Raw genomic sequence first — 20,693 nt, 5'->3', positions numbered from 1 at the left:
CCTTTGTCATCCCTAGTAGCATTTTTATTTTCATTTTCATCATTTATTTATTTATTTATTTCTCAAAAATTTTATTTATTTATTTATTTGACAGAGAGAGAGAGAGAGAGAAAGAGAGCGAGAGATCGAGAGATCGATCACAAGTAGGCAGAGAGAGAGGGAAGCAGACTCCCTAGATCGCAGGACCCTGAGATTATGACCTGAGCCAAAAGTAGAGGCTTTAACCCACTGAGCCACCCAGGTGCCCCCTATTTTTATTTATTTATTTTAAAGATTTTATTTATTTATTTGACAAGGATCACAAGTAGGCAGAGAGGCAGGCAGAGAGAGAGGGGAAAGCAGGCTCCCCATCGAGCAGAGAACCCAGCATGGGGCTCGGTCCCGGGACCCTGAGATCATGACTTTAGCCAAAGGCAGAGGCTTAACCCACTGAGTCACCCAGGCGCCCCCACAGTAGCATTTTTAGAACTCTCTTTTACCATGTGAAGCTTTATGAGTTTCCCCAACCCAAACCTGATTTTCTTCAGTATTTTTACTTTTTTGACAAACACATCGTGGAGAGGATAAATAGATCAGGAGATATAACTAACTAATGAATCATTGAACACTACATCAAAAACTAACTGAACATAATAAAAAATAGATTAGGAAAGATATAGAAAAGACTTTCCAGTCAAATTATTGACTACTTTTTTTTTTTTTTTAAGATTTTATTTATTTATTTATTTATTTGACAGAGAGAGAGAGAGAGAGAGAGAGATCACAAGTAGGCAGAGAGGCAGGCAGAGAGAGAGAGAGAGAGGAGGAAGCAGGCTCCCTGCTGAGCAGAGAGCCCGATGCGGGACTCGATCCCAGGATCCTGAGATCATGACCTGAGCCGAAGGCAGCGGCTTAACCCACTGAGCCACCCAGGTGCCCTTGACTACTTCTTTTAAGTCATTTGTTTGCCTGGTGGGTCAGGATGTTTCATCACCTTCCTGATTCGGTGGACCCTGTTGGTTCTGAGCACAAGAGGTCGTGTGGATGTAGGTATTGTGTTTTTTTTTTTAGTAAGTCCTGTGCAGAACAGACAAAAACAATCAGTGAGTTTTGGCAGCAACATGAGCTTTCAATCATAGACTGACATTTTGTGACAAGGGAGCATATTTTGTTGTGGATAACCATGTCCTGAATGTTGATCACATTTTTTGCCCAGGACATCCTCAGTAATTATTTTGAATTTTTAAAATGTTACTTCAACGTTTTGCAAATCAGCAAGGCTTGCTTCAAAAGCACAACTCTTGAGGCCATCAGAGGCATTTTAGTCCTTTTGACAAAGTTCTTATGACTGTTTTCTTGAATATTCCTTATATGGAACATAGCTAGTGCTTTCTCCTCATACCACTTTTTTCTTTGACAATGGGTCAACTAATTTCTTCTTGGCTCCTTTTTTAAAAAATTGTAAAGTTTATTACTATTAATATTTTGTTTTATTGAGAGAGAATCTTAAGCAGGCTCCACACCCAGCATAAAGCCTAGTGCTAGGCTTGATCTCATGTCCCTGAGATCATGACCTGAACCAAAATCAAGTTGGACATTTAACAGACTGAGCCGCCCAGGGTCCCCTCTTCTTTGCTCCTTTTTGACACTTTTTGTAGGTGTTTATTCTTGCCATCTTGCCCTGGTACTGCTCAGAAAGTGTGGCAAGGCCTAGTTGTCCATTTTTTCTTTAAGGACTATCTTAGTGAAACCTGTAATTTTATAACATGTTTGAATTGTATAAATTTTGTCTCTAGTGTATTTGGTATTAAGCAAAAGTCAGACACTTCCAGAGTTAAAGAAATGAGTATTTGGTTAACCTTTCTGGTTTAGATTTTAAGTGTCCAAAAATGCAGTCACCTCTCGGATGGAAAGAATTGTTCCTGCTAGCTGTGTATGCAGGTATTTTCATAGTTGCAGAGACAGAATATCCTCAGATGAAAAATTTCAGTGGTAGGTGGTGGTCTTCTTGAAGTGAAAATGAACCCAAGGTTATCTGGATACGTCATACTCTGTACTTTCAGAAAGTGAAAGGAGTTTTGTGATACTCTCTTATGTTTTGTACAGCAGAACATTTAATGTAAGAGTTTCCTGTAGGACCATGTCCTTGAAGAGTTCTGGATATAGCAGAGAAGGTGGAGCAAAGATTTAGTGTCTTTATTTTATTCTTCAGTGCAAACCCGTGTAGTGTGCAACCAGTAAATACTCGTGGGTTGGATTTAAATCTCGATCTTCTGTTTAATAGGAAAAGTTGTCAACATAGATACAAATTCACTGAGATCCTCCATGAGACCCGGCTTTGAAGATATAATCCGAAGGTGTATCCAGAGATTTTTTAGTCTTAATGATGGTCAGTCGTGGTCTCAGAAACGTCACTATCAAGAAGGTAAAGAATTTTGAGTTTGATTCTTGGTCTTTTTTGTTGTGTTTGTATACTTTAAAGCATTAAGTGTATTCATAGTTGTTTTTGTGTGTGGGGTAGGAAAGTGATTCTTGAGCATTTTTCTTTTACCATGCTTGTAATTTTGGTGCAGGTCCAGTATTTTCACTGGATTGAGAAAATGTGGCACTTAAAGTACATTTCCTTTCCCTCCTCTCTTACGCGTATCTGTTTTTCCAATTGTAGTCACTAGTGATGGTGTATTTTTCCCAACAGCTTATATCCATGGCCATGCCGAAACCCCAGTGTATCGGTTCTCGTTGGCTGATGGAACCATAGTGTCGGCACAAACCAAAAGCAAACTCTTCCGAAATCCTGTCACAAATGATCGGCATGGCTTTGTTTCGACTCACTTTCTTCAGAGGTAATGATCGTTTGCTGTGTCCTCACATTAAATGCAGCAGTGTTCTCAAGATGCTTTATTATCAATCTACAGAGATTTAACGAGAAAAAGCAGAGATGTTGGGTTTGCTGAAGTGAGTTTAGATTCCTGGATAGTGAAATGATCTATTATCTTGTGATCATTGGGAGAGTATGTATATGTGTGTACACACACACATACACACACACACACACACTTTACTATTTTGATATACATGCTGCCAAAGCGAGCACATATTTTTAAGGTTATATTATTATGTGAAAATGAGGATTTGTTCATTAAATACTCCCTGGGAAAGCTGGGGAATGGGAAGGCTTGTGAATAAAAGAACATAAAAAATCTGACTACCTCTGTTACGTTTTATTTCTGATGATACGTTTATGTTGCTTCTAACGATTGAATTTGAAATTTGAAAGACTTTAAGAAAAAAAGATATGTTGCTCTTGCTAATGGTAAATGAGCAGCACATGGAAGAGCAGACTATTCATGCATTAAATATCTTGAGTAATTTGCAGTCCCCTCCAGGTTAGCCCCTACAGGTGTGGCAACTGTAGTAAACCCTGCTGTGATGCCAGCTACCATAGTTGTTGGCCCTTGTGCTCGTGGTCACTCATTTAGATTCTGTGGCATATTAAAAAAATATATTACTGGGCTCATAACTGATTAATACTTAGATTGGGACTGACACTGAGTATTGGAATGGAGCCTAGGAGTTAAGCTCCTGGGCACTTACTTCATCATTTAAAAAAAAAAAGTGCTTTAATGCATGCCTGTAATATTTTAGTGAAAGTTTGTCTTCTTTCTTCGTAGGGAACAGAATGGGTATAGGCAAAACACGAATCCTGTCGGACCAGGGATTAGACCTCCAGCAGCTGGATGCAGTAGTTCAGTAGGCAGCATGAGCATGTCGCCAAACCAAGGTTTACAGATGCTGAGCAACAGGACCTATGGCTTGGCTGACCCCAGCAGCATAGGGCCAATGAGTGGGGCTAGGTATGGGCCCTCGAATCCCATAGCTTCAATGAACCCTGGGGCAGGCATGCAGTCACCATCTTCCTACCAGAACAGCAACTATGGTCTCAACATGAGTAGTCCCCCACATGGGAGCCCTGGCCTTGGTTCCAACCAGCAGAACATCATGATATCTCCTCGTAACCGTGGGAGTCCAAAGATGGCCTCACACCAGTTTTCTCCTGTTGCAGGTACTGTTGTTGGCATTTCCTTTTCTTTATTTTTTTCTTCCTCAGTAGTTCTTCTCTTCTTCTGTTACAATCCTTGTGAAGCTAGTTCAATTTAAGGTTAACTTTTATAGAGTTCAGTGGCATTTTATTACAGCATCCAATAGTCTAATTCTTTCCTTTATTTCTCTCCCAATCCAGGTGTGCACTCTCCCATGGGATCTTCTGGTAATACTGGGAGCCACAGCTTTTCTAGCAGCTCTCTGAGTGCTCTGCAAGCTATCAGTGAGGGAGTGGGGACTTCTCTTTTATCCACTCTGTCTTCACCAGGCCCCAAATTGGATCACTCTCCCAATATGAATATGAGCCAGCCAAATAAAGTGAACAGTCAGGATTCTAAGAGTCCCCTGGGCTTGTATTGTGACCAGAATCCAGTGGAGAGTTCAATGTGTCAGTCAAATAGCAGGGATCACCTCAGTGACAAAGACAGTAAGGAGAGCACTGTCGAAGGGTCAGAGAATCAGAGGGGTCCTTTGGAAAGCAAAGGTCATAAAAAATTACTGCAATTACTTACCTGTTCTTCTGATGACCGGGGCCATTCCTCCTTGACCAACTCCCCCTTGGATTCAAGTTGTAAAGACTCTTCCATTAATGTCACCAGCCCCTCTGGGGTCTCTTCTTCAACCTCTGGAGGAGTGTCCTCCACATCGAATATGCACGGGTCCCTGCTGCAGGAGAAGCACCGGATTCTGCACAAGTTGCTGCAGGATGGGAATTCACCTGCGGATGTGGCCAAGATCACCGCAGAGGCCACTGGGAAGGACACCAGTAGTACGGCGTCCTGTGTGGAAGGGAGTGTCAAGCAGGAGCAACTGAGTCCTAAGAAGAAGGAAAATAACGCACTTCTTAGATACCTGCTGGACAGGGATGATCCTAGTGACACACTCTCCAAAGAACTGCAGCCTAAAGTGGAAGGAGTGGACGGTAAACTGAGTCAGTGCAGCAGCTCCGCCATCCCGAGCTCGAGTCAAGAGAAGGACTCTAAAATTAAGACAGAAACAAATGAAGAGGTAACTTGTTCTTTCTCTCTTCCAGCTCAGTCATTGTGTTTCATCACTGTATTTCGGTGTTGGAAAGACCATGTGTTACATGCAGAATCTTGTCTTCTGTTTAAGGTTTATGTAATGGAATTTACTCTAGAGCTGTCATTTCTTTATAATATTTTGGGAATCTGTAAGGTGTATTATGATGGAGTTTGGAAATACGAGATGTGTGTGTTTTAAAATGTGACTCTGACTAGAACCAGTTGGTAGCCAGTTTGAAAATTTTCATGGAGGTTTTTATTGTCGGAATGAGCATATTGGGTCTTTTAAAGGGGTAGTAGAAAGAAACAGGAAAAAACTGTATTAAGTAACAGATTTTGATTTGTGCCTACAGTCAAGTTTCCTTCTGTATGTGATCTCATTCTGTATAAGGGTTTCCCAAACTCTGCTTGAGGAACACTCTTCCAGGAGACTTCATTATACATCTGAGAAAATTAGTCTTGGGGAGGTCTTACTGTTAGGATATCTGTTTGATTTTGTTTAACATAGTGCTCTCCAAATTTGTGGACCAAGACTCCTTTTTGAACCATGCCTGTGAATCTCTTATTGAACATCTGCTTGTTGCCTTTATTATTACTTACACTTGTTTTCCAAAGGTAGGTGTAGAGGCAGACGACTTTGTCAGCTAATGATCCTGAGTAACATTAACTGGAAAATATTTTACAGCTTGAGAATTAAAGTTCTAGTGCAGATTTTAAAAATGCCCCTTCAAAAGCACTTCCAAACCCAGAGAATTTATTTCAATATGCTGATGTATAAATTTCAAGGATGAAAACTTAGGGTAAGGGTCTTAAGAATCCAGACTTTAAGTTGGGTATTATCACTTTAGGTTAACTATTATATTTTACTTATTTCCACTTAATTTGTGTTCTTCTGATGAATAGGTTTATACCTTTGTATATCTAGTAATGTTAATTAAAAAGAAATAAAAATTAACACTGGTTAATTAATTTTTCCCCCCCAGGGATCTGGAGACTTGGATAATCTAGATGCTATTCTTGGTGATCTGACTAGTTCTGACTTTTATAATAATTCCATATCCACAAATGGTAGTAATCTGGGAACCAAGCAACAGATGTTTCAAGGAACTAATTCTCTGGGTAAGAAAGAACTAGGTTTTATTCTTGCTGCCTTTTAAAAGTTTCTGCACCACCCCAATGTTTATAGCAGCAAAGTCCAGAATAGCCAAACTATGGAAAGAGCCTGGATGTCCATCAACATGCAGGAGAAGAATGGATAAAGAAGATGTGGTGTGTGTGTGTGTGTGTGTGTATATAGTTATATATTTATATATACACACAATGGAATATTATGCAGCTGTCAACCCCCCCCACCCCCAAATCCTGCCATTTGCAATGACATGGATGGAACTAGAAGGTATTATGCTAAGAAAAATCAGTCAGTCCAAGAGGGACAGTTAGCATATGATCTCACTGATTTGAGGAATTTGAGAAACAAGACAGAGAGGATCATAGGGGAAGGGAGGGGAAAAAAATGAAACAAGGTGAAACCAGAGAGGGAGACAAAGCTTAAGAGACTCTTGGTCTCAGGAAACAAACGGGGGGTTGCTGGAGTGGAGGGGATGGGAGGGATGGGGTGGCGGGTGATGGACACTGGGGTGGCTATGTGCTCTGGTGAGTGCTATGCATTGTGTGTGACTGATGAATCACAGACCTGAACCTCTGAGACAAATAATACATTGTATGTTAATAAAAAAATTAAAAGTTTCTGTACCTTTGCACATACAGTTACCCCTTGAACAACACTGGTTTGGATTGCATGTGTTCAGTTACACACACGGATCTTTTCAGTACATGCAGTATTGTAAATGTGTTTTCTCATAATCAAAGCCCAGATAAAACGCAATGCCTGAACTTGCAACCCTTGAGATCAAGACCTGAGCTGAGATCAAGAGTTAGACACTTAACTGGCTGGGTCACCTAGGTACCTTTCTCATGATTTTCTTGATTTCTCTAGTTCATTTTAAGAATATAGTATAAGGGGTGCCTGGGTGGCTTAGTCGGTTAAGCCGCTGCCTTGCTCAGGTCACGATCCCAGGGTCCTGGGATAAAGTTCCACATCGGGCTCCTTGCTCTGTGGGGAGCCTGCTTCTCTCTCCAGCTCTGCCTGCTTGTGCACATGTGTGCGCTCTCTCTCTCTGACAAATAAAATCTTAAAGGAAAAAAGAATATAGCATATTATATATGTAATAAACAAAATATGTGTCAGTTGACTTACTGATAAGTATTTTGGTCAGAGTATATTAGTAGTTAGGTTTTTGGGGTCAGTAGTTATATGGATTTTTGGCTTTGTTGGGAGCTCAGTGCTCCTAACTAGGACCTTTGGTGTTCAAGGGTCAGCTGTACTCTTGTAATAAGATGGAAATCTAATTAACATTTTTAACTTAAAAATACATATCGTGCCTCTCAGGGTTTGTTTGTTTGTTTGTTTTTAAATAATTCATAGTGCATATGTTCTAAAAAGTTCCCTGGACATTTTCCTGTTCTTAAAATTTGCTATTTCTAACTAATACACCAGTAATCATGAAACATTCTAGGAAATGTTCATCTTTGGCTGCTCCAGTTGAGTAGTAGCTACCAGAGCATATATTTTTGTTTGGCACAGAGACTTGAATTAAAAAGCAGCTAAAACTTGTAATTGAAACCTTTTCTGTGACACTTGTGGAACTTTGTCATTTAGCTGTGAGACTTTTCTTCTTTTATTGTTGGCTGATTGTCCTCCAGCCTCTCTTCCGCAGCTGTGTGGTTTCCTCACTCATAAGGGTGTAGTACAAGTATTGAACAAGAAAAAGTCAGTTATCAGGAATGGTAGTTACTCATTTTCAGTGGCACTGTTTCCTAAACTGAAGTGGGTAGTCCACAATCAGTCAGCTAGGTTGGAGAAAGAAAAATGTTAGGGGGAGATTTCACATTTCATTCTTTGTTTGATTAGATGGCAACTTGTCTAGTTAAATTTAATTTAAAAATTTTAAACAACTGACGTAAGTACATATAGGGAAGAACCTCTAGGAGTTTGAACCTTGATAACTTTTTCAATATTAAGTGAAGCATAATATGAATGACCGCATCAGGCTATGGAACAGTGCCCAGTACATCAGCCAACACTGGGACTCTGTTTCTACTGTATTCCATATTGGAATCTGAGGCTTTTTGTTTTCTTCCTTCTCCTTTTTTTTTCCTTCTATACTTACTGTTTATTTTAGTAAGAAAGATATTCTTTTGTGGTTGGTATTGGTATTCATGTGTTGTGCTTGATTACTTATGTACTGAATCATCAGAGAATTTTTATGTATTGTGCATCTGTGTTTCAACAGGTTTGAGGAGTCCACAGTCTGTGCAGGCCATTCGTCCCCCATATAACCGAGCAGTGTCTCTAGATAGCCCTGTTGCTGTTGGATCAAGTCCTCCAGTAAAGAATATCGGTGCTTTCCCCATGTTACCAAAGCAGCCCATGTTGGGTGGGAATCCAAGAATGATGGATAGTCAGGAAAATTACGGCTCAACTATGGGTATGTCATTTCTAACCAGTACTTATGGATAAAATTTTCTTTTTAAATTTAAAACACTTAACGCCATTTAAGTAATTGGGATTAAATAATAAGTTTTTGAATAACAGTAGCATAATATTTCTGTCATGAGTTTCCTTAATTTATTCTACATCTTGGTTATTTTAAACTCTCAAGGAAGCTACTTGAATACGTGGCAATAGTTGCCTATCAGAAATGTCTTGAGGGGCGCCTGGGTGGCTCAGTGGGTTGAAGCCTCTGCCTTCAGCTCAGGTCATGGTCCCAGGGTCCTGGGATCGAGGCCCGCATTGGGCTCTCTGCTCTGCGGGAAGCCTGCTTCCCCCACTCTCCCTGCTTCTCTGCCTACTTGTGATCTCTCTCTGTCAAATAAATAAATAAATAAATAAATAAATAAAATCTTAAAAAAAAAAAAAGTCTTGAAAAATGAATGTCTTAATAGTTGGCCAACCCTATTCTTAGGATGACAGCACTTTTTTGGTCAAGGTTGTATGTAATGACTGTACTTATATAAGAAGGATTTTAGTATAATAATGGGAAAGACATAATCATTTCTGCTGTTGTAGGTGGACCAAACAGAAATGTGACTGTGAATCAGACTCCTTCCTCAGGAGACTGGGGCCTACCAAACTCAAAGGCCAGTAGAATGGAACATATGAGTGCAAACTCCATGGGAAGACCCGGAGCAGATTATAATGCTTCCTTACCCAGACCTGCAGTGGGCGGCTCGATGCCCACCTTGCCTCTGCGGGCCAATAGCATCCCAGGGGCGAGACCAGGGTTACAGCAGCAGCAGCAGCAGCAGCAGCAACAGCAGCAGATGCTTCAAATGCGTAAGCATCCCCTTCATAAAAGAGAAAACCAGATGATTTAGGGTAATATTTGCTATTGCCGCCTTTGAAAATGTATCCCCTCTTTTTCTTCCACCAGGGCCTGGTGAGATTCCCATGGGAATGGGGGTCAGTCCGTATGCCCAGGCAGCACCATCTAACCAACCGGGTTCCTGGCCAGATGGCATGTTGTCCATGGAACAGGGTCCTCATGGGACTCAAAATAGGTGGGGCTTTGTTATGTGACTCTGTTGAAAATGTTAGCATAGGATAATCTAGAAAAAGGTCAGAACACAGGAGCAAACCTAAAAGAGAATGAATGTAACTCACTGATTGAGGTACTTGTCTGCCATCTGGGCATTTCTTGTCTGACTGTAAAAATTGAGGTGAGGGGGCACCCGAGTGTCTCAGTGGGTTAAAGCCTCTGCCTTCGGCTCAGGTCATGATCCCAGGGTCCTGGGATCGAGCCCTGCATCGAGCTGTCTGCTCAGCGGGAAGCCTGCCCCCCCCCCCGACTGCCTCTGCTAACTTGTGATCTCTCTCTGTCAAATAAATAAACAAAATCTTAAAAAAAAACAAACAAAAAAAATCGAGGTGAGGCAGCAAGCCAGTGAGGGAGGACACCGCTTTATTGTTTAACTGTCAGGACCAGTGAGTGGTCAAACCGGTGACGATAAATTACCACCAGTTTGAGAAGATAAATGGTGTTCAGAGGGTGAGCCTCAGTTTTCTGGCAGATTAATTTTTAAGGATTTTGATAATTCTTTTCTAAGATTATTTAAAACATTTCAGGGATGATGGTGAAAGCAAACTGTAGCACTCTGTGAAAGAAAGGTGTGGATTATGTCTATTTAATTTTTATTTAGTTTGATCACTAACTCATTTGCATGAAAGAAGCCACCTGTCAATTTCAAGTCTAACTTGAATTCTATAATAGATTAAGCAAAGAAAAAAAATGATCTATTGAGTAGACAGTGGTAAAACTATATGAGTTTATTAGCTTGATTGCTTCTTTGTGGAGAACAGATAGTCTCATTATGGAATTTTTTCTGAGGGAGAATGATATCTAGTTCCATGTCCTTCTAATATGTTGGAGGACTGTGGGACCTTACTGTGGGTATATGGCGTTTGTATTACACTTGATACATGAGCTCAGTGGGCCAGGGACAACAAAAAGTTATTTTGGCAGGTCCCAGGCTCAGTATTCTGATAGTTCAACGTGTGTGTGTGTGTGTGTTTGTGTGTGTGTGTAAGAGCAACATTGACATTGATTGCAAATCTCTTTTAGGCCACTTCTTAGGAATTCCCTGGATGATCTCCTTGGGCCACCTTCTAACCTAGAAGGGCAGAGTGATGAAAGAGCATTGTTGGACCAGCTGCACACTCTCTTGAGCAACACAGATGCCACAGGCTTGGAAGAAATTGACAGAGCTCTGGGCATTCCTGAACTTGTAAATCAAGTAGGTGGCATTAACACGGAAATAGAATTGTGTATGTGCACACTTTAAAACATACGTGTGTGTGTGCATATCCATGAAGCCATACACATGAATGCCTGTCTATCTTTCCTATTACTTGAGTTACATCACTGCATTCATGGAGCCCAGTATTACATTTAGAAATCATACTGCCAGCAACCTACTATTTTGTAAAGCTGTCCATTATTAGGCAGCTATAAAAATGATCCAATAATACTTCTTTGTAGTTTTAAAAATGCTGCTTTTTACATATGTTAGTTGAATCTCATTTCTATAATTAACTATTTTTACTGCCTGGCCAAGCACGGTGTACTCTGAGGATACAAGCTTTTTTGGTGTCAAACAAAATCGCTTTACAGTAGTGAATATGAACATCTCAACAATAGCATCTCTCATTCCCAGTTACCTGTGCAGCCTTATGAAAATCTGTCATTCACAGACCTGTGTTTTGAAACAGATACATTTTGTAGTGCCTGTTTTCATTTAAGAACTGTGTGTGGGGCAGTGTATAGATCTGCGTACTCAGTGATAATTAGGCAAGATTTTCTGGGGGTTACACAAAGGATTATACTCCTCTGTGGCAAACTCTGTCACAGAAGTTCGGAAAGGGTGGGTAGGAAATGTAGAGCAGTGATGTTGTACGTCTCTAGCGATACCATTTTTGTGCCCATGGCTCTGGAGAATGCGTCTCACCTGGCTGAGGGTGGATGGATGTGAGGGCTACACAGAGACTAAGGAGCTTGAACTGCCCCTTATAATTACATTTAAGCTGGAAAGAGCTTTCTCTGTTCTAATGATAAAATAGTTAATGGTCATTATGTAAAATCTGACAATGACAAAAAACATTAAAAAAAAGTTAAAATCTTCTGTAATCTTGGCACAAAGAATCATTAGTAACTTTTGAGTGTATATTTAAAAAAAGGGGGGAGCAGACTTTAAAAACACTTTGGTAACCTGTTTTACTTAGGGAAGTCATCCTCAGTCATCTTTTTACAATTTTTATTTAATTTTTTTTTTCATTTTTTAAAGTAATCTCTGTGCTCAGCATGGGGCTCCAATTCACAAACCCAAGATCAAGAGCCACAGACTCTACCAACTAGGCCAGCCAGGTGCCCATCTGTCATCTTTTTTTTATTTACTATATACATTTTTAATTTTAATAGGTGTATAGTAACTGTTATATTGAACACAGTTAATTTAACCAGTGCTCTACCTTTAAAAAAAAAAAAAAAGATTTATTTATTTATTTGACAGATTACAAGTAGGCAGAGGGGCAGGCAGAGAGGCAGGCAGAGAGAGGGGTGAAGCAGGCTCCCTGCTGAGCAGAGCCCGATGCGGGACTCGATCCTAGGACCCTGAGATCATGACCTAAGCTGAAGGCAGAGGCTTAACCCACTGAGCCACCCAGGTGCCCCACCAGTGCTCTACTGATGAAAATTTAAGTTGGTTCTAAATAATGATTATAAACAATTCTATGAATTATTCCCATCTTGTTGCCTTAGTTTTTCTTACCTATAGTCCGAGAGAAAGGTTGATGGTTTTAGAGAAAAGCATGTTTTAGAGGTTTTGCAGGTAGTGTTCCTGCTTTGCCATGCAGAGGCTGAGGGTTGGAGTTCCTCACCCTCACACACACCGTTCTGTGGCCCAGGTAGATGAAAGATACTGTGTGGATGAACAAGTGATAAAACAATTATTGAGCATGATTATTCTTTTAAATCTTTTCCAATCTGATTGGCAACAAAGATGCTTGTTTTATTTTTATTTTTTTAATGATTTATATGTAAGTAATCTCTTATACCCAGTGTGGGGCTTGAACTCAAAACCCCAAGACGAAGAGTCATGTGCTCTTCTGGTTGAGCCAGCCAGGTGTCCAGAGATGCTTGTGTGTGTGTATTTTTCTTTTCCCCCAAGACGGAGAGAGAAGGAGGGTGGGAGGAGCAAAAGAGAGGGAGAGAGAATATTAAGCAGGCTTCATGCCTACAGAGCCCAATGTGGGGCTTGATCTCACGACCCTGAGCTCATGACCTGAGCCGAAATCCAGAGTCAGAGGCTTAACTGACTGAGCCGCCCAGGTCCCCAGAGATGCCTGTTTTAAATTGTATTTTGTTGATTTGTAAGATTGAACATAAATGACCGAAACACTTTATGTGTTTCGGTCATTTATGTGTGTTTTTAAAATAGTTTTCTGGTGGGTTTTTTGTTTATCTGCAACAGTGCCTTATGTAAGTTGATGTATTGACTTGTTGATTCTTTCATTTAACAAATACTTGTCTTCTGTATCCCAATTAGTCTTTTTTTAGAAGCTGAGGGGCAATAGTGAACAAATTAGTTCGTTGTTGTTTGCAAGCTTACACTGCCCCAAGCAGACACACATCAGGCAAAGAGCCACCCAGCTGGAGGTAGACATTGTGTGGTGGAGATCAACAGGAAGGGCCTGTGTCATTAAAGGACCTTTCCTTGGGGGGGTGTATGTGTGTGTCAGCATTTTTCTCTGATTCTCTAAATTATTTTCTTTAAAATAATTTCTTCTGTCCAAGCTGAGATTTGAAGGCTCTTTACTTGTCTAATATATTTGAATAGTTTCCCCAGTTTCTTTTTAGTGGGGGCATGTTGTAGTCTTATTCTTTAGTTTAAAAATGTTTGTGTTTTCAAGTCTAGGAGGATGAGACAAAGAATTACTGGTGACTGGGGTGAGTGGTCAGGAAGCTTTTTGTGGGGAGATGACATGTAAGTTGACATTTGAAGGGTAAGATGGAGTCAGCATGGCAAACAGCTAGGGGAAGAATGTTCCAGAAGAGGTATGGCTAACTCCAAGGCCTCAGGTGGGAAGGGCGTGGGGGTTCTACCAAGTGACTGAAAATCTGTGAGAACAGAGAGGGACTTCTGTGAGATGATGTTGGTGAAGTAAACGGAAGCTGGTTCCACAAACCGTCCACAGAGGCTGGAGTTTTTTTGCTATATTGGGAAGCCATGGAAGATTTTAAGCAGGGTAGTGATGAGACTTGCTTTCCTATTTTGTTATAGTTAATTTTTATTTTTAGCCAAGTGACTTGTGTTTGTAACTGTAAAATTATACAAAAATACACTTTTTGAAGAATCACACACATTTGCCCCATTCAGACAGTGAGACTTGACTGTTTGGGGAACATTTCTAACGGCTATGTGTATGTGGCTGTTCTTCATCAGCTTCCATCTGCGTCTGTTGATTTCCTGCTGCAGTAGCTGACCGTGCATTTGTAGTCCCTTGTCTGAGAACCTTGGGGTCAGGTACACTCTGCATTTCAGGAATTTTTGGATTTAGGAGAGTGAAACAGTGTGTGTATGCCATTTATTCTGTGATACCCCTGGTGGAGTCTTGAGCAATCCTGTCGCTTTTCGCAGTAGCCTATCCTCAAACATGCTAATACTCTGAGAGCCAAATATATAAATAAATACTCTGAGAGCCAAATGTTATAAATATATATAACATGCTAATACTCTGAGAGCCACACTGAGTGGACATGTAGAGATACTGCTTCATAAAAGTTCAGGTCAAGTTTTCTTATTAAATGCATTCACGGCTGATGAAAAGTTGTGTTGCCTTTTTTAGAGCTTTTTTGTTTGTTTGTTTGTTTTTTTGAATTTCAGATAAAAAAAATTGTGGATCTGTATTTATCAGATCCTCCAATATGTACACTCATAGCCATACTCACTACATACGCAAGAGCGTGTGCTCTCTTTACCTCAGTATAATTATGGCTTTTGTTATATAGCTGGTCAGTGTTGTCATTATTTTGGCTCGTTGCTGAATCAGGCATAATTTGTATAGGGTTTTTGGTTTTTGTTGGATTTGGAGTTAACTGCCTTTTAAAATTCGTTTTTTACACATTTAATACTAATCCTCCCCTGATGCTCCATTGGAAATATAAAATTTCTCTTCAGTTTTTCTTTCTTTTTTTTAAAAGATTTTATTTATTTATTTGTCAGAGAGAGAACGAGCGAGAGCGAGCATAGGCAGACAGAGTGGAAGGCAGAGTCAGAGGGAGAAGCAGGCTCCCTGCAGAGCAAGGAGCCCAATGTGGGACTCGATCCCAGGACGCTGGGATCATGACCTGAGCCGAAGGCAGCTGCTTAACCAACTGAGCCACACAGGCGTCCCCTCTTCAGTTTTTCTTCCCACATGCAGACACATTAGGTAATTCCTCAGTTCCTACCTTCCCTCTGTGGTTCTCTGTTACTCTTCATCATTCTGCCCTGAGAGGCAGGTCTAGACCCTCGTCTCTTTCGCATATCCCAGCTCCCTGGTCCGAAGTGGCTTTCCGTCTTGCTTTATTCCTTTGTTTTGTTCAAACACAGTTTTTGTTAACTTCTCTGTCCTTACTGCCTGACATTAAGTGTATTGGGCCCTTGCATGTCTGAAAATATCTTTATTCCACCCCCAGTGTGTCTAGCTTTGTATTAAATTTTGGGTTGAAAATAATTTCCTCTTAGAATTTTGGAAGAATTGTTCCACAGCTTTTTGGTGCCCAGTGTTGCCGTGTACTCCTTCCTGTTCCAGTCTGAGTCCTGCTCTTCCTTGTGTGAGACCCATTGATCGTCTCTGGAATTATTTGGGACCTTTTTCTCTCTGAAGTTGCATAAATCGGCATCTTGGTGTGGGTCTTGTCTCTCCCATTCTGCTGTATGTCAGATGCACAGAGACTCCTCTTGGTTTGGGGGCAATTTTAGTGTATCCTGTGTCTTCTCTCTCTCTTTTTAAAAAAATTAACATAGAAGGTATTATTTGCTCCAGGGGTTCATCAGTCTTACACAATTCATAGCACTCACCATAGCACATGCCCTCCCCAGTGTTCATCTCCACACGCCACCCCCCACCCCCTCCAGGAACTCACAGTTTGTTTCCTTAGATGAAGAGTCTCTTATGGTTTGTCTTCCTCTCTGGTTTCATCTTGTTTTATTTTTCCCTCCCTTCCCCTATGGTCCTCTCTCTTCTTTCTCAGATTCCTCATATCAGTAAGATCATATGATACTTGTCTTTCTCTGATTGACTTATTTTGCTTAGCATAATAAAGTTTTCTAAAGATTTTATGTATTTATTTAACAGAGAGAGAGAGAGTACAAGCAGGGGGAATAGCAGGCAGAGCAGGTAGAGGGAGAAATAGGCTTCCTGCTGAATGAGGAGCCCAATGTGGGACTTGATCCCAGGACCCTAGGATCATGACCTGAGCTAAAGGCAGCTGCTTAATTGACTGAGCCACCATGGCGTCCCTCTTTTCTTTTTAATTAGTGAGTTTTAATTGCATTTATTGGTAATAGAACTGAATATTTTTTCTTTTTAAAACAATTTTTTAGGGTTGAATATTTCTAAAGCTTATCAGACATGTCATTTGGTATCATTTCTCTAATCATTTTATCTCATGTATTTTCTTATCTCTTTGGGGTGTCTATTGACATGTTGGGTATTAAACTGAGTCTGTGTTTTTTAATATCTATTTTCCTTATTTCTAAGTTACTTTTTATTTGTTTGTGTCCCTTTCATGTTGGAAGCTTTCACCATCACGTATCTTGCCATTCTTGACTATCTTTTTATGTTTAAGTGTGTTGTATTAGAAAGAGTCAGTCTTCACTGAAAGGGTTTGGTGGGGGGGGCTGGCCTTTTTACTTCAGGACTCCTCAAATTGCAGCATGTAGAGCTGTTAACCACCTCCTCTTCTACTAACTGTTTTCCTTGCCTGGGAACTTTTAATTGCCTGGCTGCATAATGGGAGTGGCACTGGGCAGGCAAGTTGATCCTATAGTGTTAAGATATAAAATTATAAAGTACAAGAATTTTACTAGGAATTATAAATAAGATGTCCTGTTTTCAGCTTCTCCCTGCGCTTATCCTCTGCTCTGCTTGGTGTCCCAGAATTGAGGGAGCTGAGGGAGTAGGTAGAAGGGATAGCTACATGGCGTGTGGAGTTGGGGAGCAAGTTAGGGACTGGGAAGTAGCTTCTCCCCTGCATTCTGCTCCGATTCCTAACCAGCTGCATTTAAGCACTTTGCCAGACCCTCTGCCTCCCCAGTGGAATCTGTCATTGGGTCCGTGGGAGACACTTGCTCAGGTCTTAGGTGTGTTTTCCTCTACAGGCACATGGGTCTCAGCTTCTCTACGTTCTTGAATTGGTTATTCCTCTCTTTTTCTGTCTTGCAAATGCTCGTTGAAATATCTTGTTGTGGGCACCTGGGTGGCTCAGTTGGTTAAGGGACTGCTTTTGGCTCAGGTCATGATCCCAGGGCCCTGGGATTGAGCTCTGCATTGGGCTCCCTGCTCAGTGGGGAGCCTGCTTCTCTCTCCTGCATTCCCCTTGCTTATACTTTCTGTCCGTCTGTCTCTCTGTCTCTGTCAAATAAATAAAATCTTTTAAAGAAAATACCTTGTTGCCTTTCTTATTCTCATTGTTTTGTGGATGGATACTACCTTTTAAATTTTTGCTATTATTTTAGTCGAGTTAGCAAGAGAAAGGAGGTAAACCTGTATGATTAATCCATGTTTAACTTACAGTATGTTTTTCTTTATAGAGAGAGATTTCAGATTCCTGTCAGGAGAAGTGAATTGAAATGATGGGACAGAACAGATGCATAGAACCAGTTATTATAAGAATCCAAGAAAGTGTCTTGGAGAGGGTCACAGCAGTGGAATGGAAGAAGGGAAGGCTGTGCTATATGTCATATGGAAGAAAAACTGACAGGACTCAGTGGACCATGTGTGCATGTGTGCACACGCACATGCACGCGTGCTTGGAAAGAGAGAATGTGAGGAATCCAGATTGCTGGCTTTAGTTCTGGGCACATGGTGTTGCCATGTTGCCAGGAGGGAGGATTGGAGGAGAATCAGAGTGTTTTGGGGGGAGGGGCTGTTGGAATCACGACTTGTGTTTTCTACACATGAAGTCTGAGAGGCCGGGGACGTCCAGGTGAAGTTGTTAAGCAGGCGTTGGCGTAAGCAGAGTCAGAATTCTGAGACACTTGAGCTGGAGACGAGTTCGGCCGCTGTTGCTAGTAGATGAGAAGACCAGAGTAGAAAATGTCGTGAGAGAGAAGAAGGCAGCCTAGAACTGAACCCTAGTGAACGCTTGTTATTATGCCTCTGAGGGAGAGGTCAGAGAGGTGAGGAAATCGAGAGCGGGGTCACTGTCAAAGTGAGGTGAAGTGTGTATTGGGATGAGACTGTGGCCTGCATATTGGCAGTCCACACTCCCTGCCCGTGGGTCGGAAGGTGAAGGTGAGCGCAGTAGCCGGCAGGCCTTTCTTGTCTCAGTGTGGCAGGCTCTTCTCTTCCTCAGAATCTTTGTTCTCGCTGTTGTTCTGTCACTTCTTGGACTTTATTGTGTACGTACACTTCACACGTAGACAAGTGATGGCAGGCACACAGCAGGCACCCGATAAATACTTGTGATGAATGGGTTTCTTAACCAGTCTCTCCAGCCATACAAATAGTAGTGGATGGCCACCTTCAGGTTTTGTCTGTGCAACTTAGTAGTATGCTTTGGGAGATATGAATTTATGTTGATTTCCTCAGTCCCTACCAAAATCACGTCTAGTCACCGTCAGAATATTCCTACAGTAATTATAAGAAAATTAATTGATAACAATTTTAATTCTTTTTTATACTTGGCTTCGAAGGTCTGTGTTGGTACAGAAATCTGGTCTGGAACAAATAGCATTTTTCCAGGTACTCTCGTCTGCACGAGACTCTGTCTGTGCTAGGCACTAGGACACCTTTGTGAAAACGTTGGGTCATGGTCTGTGCTCTCATGGAACTTCAGACCGTAAACTTGATTTTGCTTTTGGAATTCTGCGACACCCTTGTTTACATATATTGCCTTTATTTTTTACCTTTCTTGAAGCATTTGATTTCTGTTGCTTTCTACATGTACTTGACTGTTCATTTATGTGTTTGATGTTGAAGGGACAAGCTTTGGAGTCCAAACAGGATGCTTTCCAGGGCCAGGAAGCGGCAGTAATGATGGATCAGAAGGCGGCATTATATGGGCAGACGTACCCGGCCCAGGGGCCTCCAGTGCAAGGAAGCTTTAATCTTCAGGGACAGTCACCATCTTTTAGCTCCATGATGAATCCGATGAACCAGCAAGGCAATTTTCCTCTCCAAGGAATGCACCCGAGGGCCAACATCATGAGGCCCCGGACCAGCACCCCCAAGCAGCTCCGAATGCAGCTTCAGCAGCGGCTGCAAGGCCAGCAGGTGAGCAGCTCGAGCTGCTTCAGCCAGATGCGCCCTCCCTGCGGCCGCGACCCCCCTCCGGCTGCGCCCCAGCCGCGTGGTCAGGCTTTGCTCTTCAGGGCTCTTGCCACTGGCTCTCTAGCCCTTGTCAGCTCACACTCTTGTTGGGACGTTTGTGTAACCTTTTGTTGGTACAGGTGCTTCCTTCTGAGGGAGTGGTCCTGCTGGAATTGGTCAGGTCCTCCTTACCTTTTGATAAGATTATTCTGTCGTTCAGATTAGAAAGTGAACAGTGTCCGAGGAGATGGCCCTTGGGGGAGGAAATTATTTCTTGATGGCTTAGAGGTAGATGGTTTCTATTTTTAAAAAAGTCCTTAATATTAATACCAGATACTTAAACCTTATTGACTTGAACATTCTTTTTATGGAACCTCTGCTTTCTAGATGTTTTAAAAAGCTTGAGCTCTCTTAATATTCTAAACTAAGAGCTCTCTTTTTTATTTCCTTAATCCCTAACATATCTTTTAAAATTTAACTATTTTTATATTATTTATGTCTTGGGTATGCTGAGTTATTAAATGTGGCGGAACTGAACCGTGTAAGCTGATGAGTGAGTGAGCGTCAGGTCGAGTGAGCCAGAGACTTCTCGGGTATTAATATGATGAAAAGTCATTGTTGGTGCTCTGGAAAGCTGTGTTACCATATTCATGGTGTCATTTTACTTTTTACCACTTCTTTCCACTGAAGTCACTTAGGAAAAGCTAACTGAGGAGGTGGTTTATTTAGTGTTGGTCTGAGCAAGTTAAAGCTATTTCCCTAGTGGCCTAAATAATCCCAGAGAAAATCTGACTTTATGAATCCTTTGAGTTTCTGTTGAAGATACTCTGTAAGCTGCAGATTTGTATTTTAACTTTTCCTCCTGTGATGCCAAACAATAAAGCTTCATATGTTTGCCAAGGCCTTTTCAGCCTGAACTTTTTTTTTTTTAAGATTCCACTTAGTTACTTTTTTTTTTTTTTAAAGTAACTTCTGTACCCATCTTGGGATTTGAACTCACAGCCTTTAGATCAAGAGCTGCATGCTCCCGCGAAGTGTGGAAGTGTACTGGTTTAGTGTAGATGTGACTTAACCAGGTTAACGTGTTGGAAGTAACATCAGGACCTTCCTGGGTGGTGCTGGAAAGCTGTTCAGGGTTCACTCGTGTGCTCCACGTGCATCCTAACCAACCTGTCTCTCTCCAGTTTTTGAATCAGAGCCGTCAGGCGCTGGAGATGAAAATGGACAGCCCTGCTGCTGGGAGTGCTGCCGTCATGAGGCCCATGATGCAGCCGCAGGTCACCTCCCAGGTGAGGAAAGTGAGTCTGTCCACGGCCACTGCCGTGGGCCCCGTGCAGGGCCTGGTCTGTACGTGGCCCTCAGTAAATGTATGTTGAAACCCACCAGCTCCCAGTTTCTTGTGTAAGAAACCAGTCGTGCCCTCATCACACTTCCTCCTCCATTCTTCTCTCTTGTTGCTG

General features: G+C 41.5%; 1 protein-coding gene across 7 annotated transcripts in view; it reads left to right on the top strand.

Annotated features, from left to right (window-relative positions):
- NCOA3 (nuclear receptor coactivator 3) overlaps positions 1–20,693 on the top strand; it is a 140,261-nt gene that overhangs the window by 112,775 nt on the left and 6,793 nt on the right. For all 7 annotated transcript variants that reach the window (XM_045082126.1, XM_045082125.1, XM_045082127.1 and 4 more), the window contains 11 exons: positions 2,264–2,404; positions 2,675–2,822; positions 3,651–4,042; positions 4,220–5,088; positions 6,086–6,221; positions 8,456–8,650; positions 9,232–9,498; positions 9,596–9,722; positions 10,784–10,955; positions 18,904–19,197; positions 20,418–20,522. In XM_045082126.1, coding sequence (XP_044938061.1) covers positions 2,264–2,404; positions 2,675–2,822; positions 3,651–4,042; positions 4,220–5,088; positions 6,086–6,221; positions 8,456–8,650; positions 9,232–9,498; positions 9,596–9,722; positions 10,784–10,955; positions 18,904–19,197; positions 20,418–20,522 — 2,846 coding nt within the window. The remainder of the gene's footprint in view (positions 1–2,263; positions 2,405–2,674; positions 2,823–3,650; positions 4,043–4,219; positions 5,089–6,085; positions 6,222–8,455; positions 8,651–9,231; positions 9,499–9,595; positions 9,723–10,783; positions 10,956–18,903; positions 19,198–20,417; positions 20,523–20,693) is intronic.

Source organism: Mustela putorius, unplaced genomic scaffold (assembly GCF_011764305.1).
Source record: "Mustela putorius furo isolate JIRA1106 unplaced genomic scaffold, ASM1176430v1.1 tig00000592_pilon_pilon_pilon, whole genome shotgun sequence".
NCBI classification, from domain to species: Eukaryota; Metazoa; Chordata; class Mammalia; order Carnivora; family Mustelidae; genus Mustela; species Mustela putorius.
This window is presented reverse-complemented; position numbering and strand designations above follow the sequence as displayed.